Source organism: Erigeron canadensis, chromosome 6 (genome assembly GCF_010389155.1).
Source record: "Erigeron canadensis isolate Cc75 chromosome 6, C_canadensis_v1, whole genome shotgun sequence".
NCBI lineage: Eukaryota > Viridiplantae > Streptophyta > Magnoliopsida > Asterales > Asteraceae > Erigeron > Erigeron canadensis.
Genome location: NC_057766.1, coordinates 41,665,963 through 41,671,962, shown reverse-complemented (window position 1 = coordinate 41,671,962; position 6,000 = coordinate 41,665,963). Strand labels below are relative to the sequence as shown.

The 6,000-nt window shown below is 37.6% G+C and overlaps 2 protein-coding genes across 2 annotated transcripts; both read left to right on the top strand.

Annotated features, from left to right (window-relative positions):
• Window positions 1–307: 307 nt before the first annotated feature.
• On the top strand, window positions 308–2,862 carry LOC122603413 (jasmonate-induced oxygenase 2-like). The gene is made up of 3 exons (XM_043776105.1): window positions 308–912; window positions 1,249–1,579; window positions 2,447–2,862. The coding sequence occupies exons 1-3, from the start codon at window positions 389–391 to the stop codon at window positions 2,693–2,695; spliced, it is 1,104 nt and encodes a 367-aa protein (XP_043632040.1). The 5' UTR covers window positions 308–388; the 3' UTR covers window positions 2,696–2,862.
• A 605-nt stretch (window positions 2,863–3,467) lies between these two features.
• On the top strand, window positions 3,468–5,792 carry LOC122604925. The gene has a single exon (XM_043777784.1). The coding sequence runs from the start codon at window positions 3,468–3,470 to the stop codon at window positions 5,790–5,792; it is 2,325 nt and encodes a 774-aa protein (XP_043633719.1).
• Window positions 5,793–6,000: the final 208 nt, after the last annotated feature.

Here is a 6,000-nt window from a genome sequence, read left to right as displayed (position 1 = left end):
TAACATTAATTAATTGTTTATTTAAGGGAGATGGAGATATATATGTGGGGATGATAACTAGTAAACATAGACACCACAAATTCATGTCGGCGTGGATATGATTTTTAAAAAAAAAAAAGAGAGATGTGATATTTCCTTTGAAAATCGTTGACATTAATCGAGTCCTATAAAGCACGCACAATAAACACACAGTCCCCATGTTATTTGCACGTTTATTTATTTTTTCTTTCTTTGCGTCAATTTCACTCCCTTCAATTCCCCATCCAATCAATTACCAAATCTCATCCTATAAAAACCAGGTATTTCTTCACCTTATTTCTCACCACCTCCAACTTCCCTCTCAAACACTTATCCCTTCTAAACTAATAATTATAATAACAATAACTGTATGGGCTGCACTTGTGATAGTTGGCCTGAACCTGTAGTCCGGGTTCAATCCTTATCCGAATGCGGTACCCAAGTAATTCCCGAAAGATACATCAAGCCACCAAAAGATCGCCCGTCTTTAAACTCATCATCATCATCATCATCATCTTCTAATAATAATTTGGACATCAACATACCTTTGATCGACCTAGCTGGACTCACAAACAATGATCTTACGGTCCGTGAAGCAACGATTAAGGAAATCTCAATGGCATGTCGGGATTGGGGGTTCTTCCAGGTGATCAATCATGGTTTGAGTGGGGAATTAGTTGATGGCGCACGGGAGATTTGGCGCGAGTTTTTTCACGAGTCAATGGAGGTGAAACAAAAGTATGCAAATTCCCCGAAAACATATGAAGGTTATGGAAGCAGATTAGGCCTACAAAAGGGAGCAATACTTGATTGGAGTGATTACTATTTTCTTCATTATCTTCCTTCTTGTTTAAAGGATCATAACAAATGGCCTGACAAACCACCTTCTTTGAGGTAATTATTAGTGGTTAATTATAAGGAATTAAAGTCAAAGATTAACGTATACATGTGTAAATGTGTTAATAGTTTGCATGATTGAAATATATATTAAATTAGTAGCTAACCGCGCATTTGATTGGAAAACACCCTTTATGTTTTTATTCTAATAATTATCCATACTTTTTGAAGGAAAGTTGTTTAAGGTAACAAAAAACAGTGTAATTTAATTTATTACTTCCTCGATCTGTCCATTGGAAGCTATAGTGTCCAACTTTGAGTATTCATAAGTAGTGTTCATTAATTTTTAAACTTAACTTGAATACATTTGTTTGTTTGTTTGCTTTGATGTAGGGATATTGTGGAAGATTACTCAAAGGAGATAGTGCGATTAGGGAGGGTTTTATTAGAGGTGTTTTCCGTCGACCTTGGATTGAAACAAGATTACCTTCAAAAAGCATTTGGTGGAGAGGATATTGGGGCTTGTTTGAGGGTAAACTTTTATCCGAAATGCCCACAACCCGACTTAACCTTAGGTCTTTCGTCTCATTCTGATCCTGGTGGCATCACCTTTCTCTTACCTGATGAGAACGTTAGCGGGCTTCAAGTCCTACGCGGCCAACAATGGGTCACTGTTAAACCAGCCCGACACGCGATCATCGTCAATATAGGAGATCAAATTCAGGTATAGCTAGCTAGCTATTTTTCTCATCACACTAATTTCCAAATTTAAATTAGTTAATTAGGGGAGATAAGTAGCTAGATACATCAATTTTCATATATACGCTAGCTAGCCGACAAAATAAAAATGTGAAGTCAATAGAGAAGCAAGCAGTTTGCTAGTTTACTTGCTAATTAAATATGTAACCTACAGGTAATTGTCTGGTTGACTACCTTTAATTTTCATATTTCTTTTTTTGCTTTAGGAAGAAAAATTGTAGTTTCATGTTAAGATTTATACGTATTAACCTCATGATATTCAATTCGGATATATTTTGTGTACGTCGATCTGTATATATATAGGGGAGCAACGTGTAACATTTGATGGCTGCTTTTGTTAGTTTTAGGCGGCTGTACGTCACTTATTTCTTTCCCATGTGAACAGACAAAAACATTGCGAGCGAGCTATATAGCGCGCATCCGTGATCTATCTTAGTTTGTTTCTGTATGTCAACAACCCACCGAATCATTTTTACTTACTTGAAATCCATCACATTAAAAATCAATTTATTAATATCATATCATCATTTAAGTTAATATTATTGAATTAAAAACACCTTTTAGTTTGTAACAAAACATAATATTAATACAATTAGAGTAGTTAAAATTAGGAATGTGGTTTATTCTTATCGTTACAACTAACTACTTTTCTATTAGTAGCTATATAACAAATGGCTTGGTCATATATTATTATTATTATTATTGATTGATATATAGGTCGTTGAATTAATCATTGATAAATCTTGCAAATAGCCAAATAATGATGATATGTCTACTCTAATTAAGCACGTACGTTCTAGCTAACTTATTAATTGTGTATTGTTTTGTTTAGGTAATAAGCAATGCTACGTACAAAAGTGTAGAACACAGGGTGATAGTGAATCCAGACAAAGAGAGGGTGTCATTGGCCTATTTCTATAATCCAAAGAGCGATTTGCTTATTCATCCGGCACCGGAGTTGGTGACGCCTGAAAGGCCGTCTCAATATCCATCCATGACTTTTGATGAATATAGGCTTTTCATACGGACTAGAGGTCCGCAAGGAAAAGCCCAAGTTGAATCTTTAAAATCACCAAGTTAATCAATATATATGATCGATAGCTTATCAAGCTTTATATATAAATATATATATATATATATATTATATCCATTTTTGTATATATATGCATGTATGTGTAGTGATGATAATATGATATTAGCTTATGCATGCTCAATAGATCATGCATGTGAGATATCACTTTAATTAAACTTCTTGTATCTACTAGAGCAATCGTCGTCTATATAGAAAATTAAAGATCGAATATATGCATGTCCATCGATCTTGTATTGGGTATACTTGTAATTTGTTCGATTCTAGTACTTTTGTAATTTTTCGAAACGGGCGTATTTCAAGGGTGTTTTGTCAAACAAGTTTTGGAAAAAAAAATGTATAGAACCAGTGAATCCGGTATTTGAAATACCGGATTCAAATTTTCTAGTCAAATCCGGTATTTGAAATACCAGTTTCAAAAAGAAAATTTGAATCCGGTATTTCAAATACCGGACTCAAGCAATGATGTGATAGTGGGATAGTGGTGGTACTGGTGTGGGACAATGGTGGTACTGGTGGTACAGTGTAGTGGTACTGGTGGTACAGTGGTGTTATACACGTTACTCGAAACCGGTATTTGAAAAACCGGTTTCGAGGAAACCCTAACACGTGTCGAATTGTGGTGAAACCCTAATATGATATGTTAACCTAATTAGATTTTTGTAGTATATATATAGTATGTGATGGCTTCTTCTTCATCAGTAAACATCATCAGTACTCAACAAATATTTTTAGATAACATTTCAAACACTTTAAAAAAAAAATGGCTTCTTCTTCATCATTCAAACCCATTGTAGTTCAGTTAGTATGGGATGATCAAGTATCATTCATAAATGGAATCCTTCAAAATACAGATCCATCGAAAAGAAGAAGTTTTCCCATTTTCCACATGATGACTTATTCACAAATCTCTGATATAACTTACAGTTGTTTTGATGTTTCAAAACAACAGTTCAAACTGCAATTATATTTGTGGTATGAATTTAAGGGTGTTCCTTTTAGGAACTTAATTACGGACGATAATACTTTGGCAATGATTTATTATCTCGGTGAAGCGCAATCTGAAGTGAAGTTCGAGCCTAGTTTTACAAACCAGTTGTTAAGCTTGACTCAAAGCCAGTGTTTTTTTCAAGGGAGTAACCAGCTAGAAGATAACGAAGATGATGAAGATAACGAAGATGATGTAGACAATGACGATGGTGAAGACAATGACGATGAAGAAGATGAACATGTTCAAGATCATGAAATTGATCCAATGGTTGGTGGATCAAGCGACGAGGCACCTTATACAAGTGATGATATCATCGACGCATATAGCGTTGATGGGGATGTATCTGGAGATGAAGAAGAAGAAGGGGCTCATGCACAAGGTCCTTTGGAGCATGAAGAACTTGTTAATCTTCAAGATGATAATGAAGATCGTCTAATGCCATTCAATGAAGTTCAAGAAGATGTGGTATTTTGGTCGCTAGATAGAAATGTGATAGAAAAAGGAATGTTTTTTCAGAGCAAGGCGGAGCTTATACACGTTGTTAGGCTTTGGAACATAAGAGAAAACAGAGAACTTATTGTTATGGATACAAGGCCAGCGTTTTGGAAAGCACAGTGCATGACCAGGGGGAAGAATTATCGTGGTGTTTTGGACCGGGTCCCGTGTAGGTGGCTTGTAGCTGGATCTAATAGAAACAGATTAGGATTGTTTCAGATCACAAAGTGGGTGGAGAGTCACAATTGTTATGGAGAAGTGATATCTAATAACAATCGTTGTATGACAGCAAGTATGATTGCTTCTGAAATTTTGTCACAAGTGCGGGAGGATTTAACTTTAAAAGTTAGACAGATCCAGGCCCAAGTAAAAACAACGTTCAATGTTGATGTGAGCTACGCCAAGGCGTGGAATGCAAGAAGGTTAGCAATTGAAAGGTTGTATGGAACTTGGCCGAGTAACTTTGATGCACTGCCCAAGTATGTTGCTGAATTACAACGTGCTAACCCAGACACTGTTGTGGAATGGCTCCATTCTCCAACCAGTTCAAGCCATATACATACATTCAAGTATGTATTTTGGGCATTTGGACCGGCAATTAGGACATTCCAACGTTGTATTCCGGTGATCTTTGTCGATGGCACTCATTTGAAAGGCAGCTACAAAGGTAAGTTGCTAACTGTAGTGACAAAGAACGCCAATGGACAACTATTGCCGGTCGCTTATGGCTTGGTTGATGAAGAGTCTAATGAAAGTTGGGGATGGTTTCTAAATCTCTTTGAAGAGCATGTCGGGTCGCAGAGGCAAGGTGATTTGTGTATCATTTCAGACCGTCACCAAGGCATTCTTAATGCAGTGAGCCAAATTGATGGGTGGCATCATCGGTATTGTTTGAGGAACGTTTGTAGCAACGTCAACTCGCACTTCAAGAACAGGAGAATCAAAAATCTAGCTTGGGTTATCGGTTCCACCTCCCAATCATCCAAGTGTACTTGGGCGATAAACACAATCAAAGGTGAAGATGATGCTGTTTGGCCGTATTTGAGGAACATTGGTTTGGAGAAGTGGACTCTAAGGCACGACTCGGCGCTTCGTCGTTGGGGTAACTTAACGACAAACATTGCCGAGTGCCAAAACAATATCCTTGGTAAGGCTCGAATGCTACCTATTAGAGCTTTAATTGAGAGCACTTTTACTTGGACAAGAGACCATTTTGTCAGCCAATACCGGAAGGCAAGTAGTTGGAACCCACCACTAGCTCACAAAATGTGGCAGGTTTATCAGATGCGTGAACGAGCGTCAACAAGCCATAGAGTGGAAGTGTTTGATGAACGAACAGGTAATTACACGGTCAGAATAAACCAAAGAAATGCACAAGGCAAGTACACATACAATGTTGTCATGGGGGAGAATAGGAAAAAATGCTCTTGTGGAGCTTGGCAGCATCAAAGGTTTCCATGTTCTCATGCCATTGCTGTTTGCGGATATAGACAAGAGAGAGCTGCTAATCTTCCAAGTAAAAGGTACACAACTAGGACATGGATAAATCAGTATAATGCTGCACTTTCTCCCCTTCGAGAGGTGAATTACTGGGCGCGGTAGATTGGCAGATTCAGGAAGACCCTGAAAAACTGGTCACGCAAAGGGGTAGGAGACGCACCAGACGGTACCGGAACGAGATGGATGAGAGTTCTACGAGCAGATCTTCAACCTCAAGACAACAAGCTAGATGTGGTATTTGCGGTCAATTGGGCCATAACAGGAAGACATGCCCTGAAATTTGAATATGTCATGCCATGAAATTTCAACC

What these genes read in the sequence shown, in the direction of transcription:
- LOC122604925 (XM_043777784.1), top strand. Translation starts at nt 3,468, where the DNA reads ATGGCTTCTTCTTCATCATTCAAACCCATTGTAGTTCAGTTAGTATGG.
- LOC122603413 (XM_043776105.1), top strand. Translation starts at nt 389, where the DNA reads ATGGGCTGCACTTGTGATAGTTGGCCTGAACCTGTAGTCCGGGTTCAA. An exon ending in GACAAACCACCTTCTTTGAG is followed by an intron (nt 913 to 1,248) that starts GTAATTATTAGT and finishes GCTTTGATGTAG; the next exon opens with GGATATTGTGGAAGATTACT. An exon ending in ATATAGGAGATCAAATTCAG is followed by an intron (nt 1,580 to 2,446) that starts GTATAGCTAGCT and finishes TGTTTTGTTTAG; the next exon opens with GTAATAAGCAATGCTACGTA.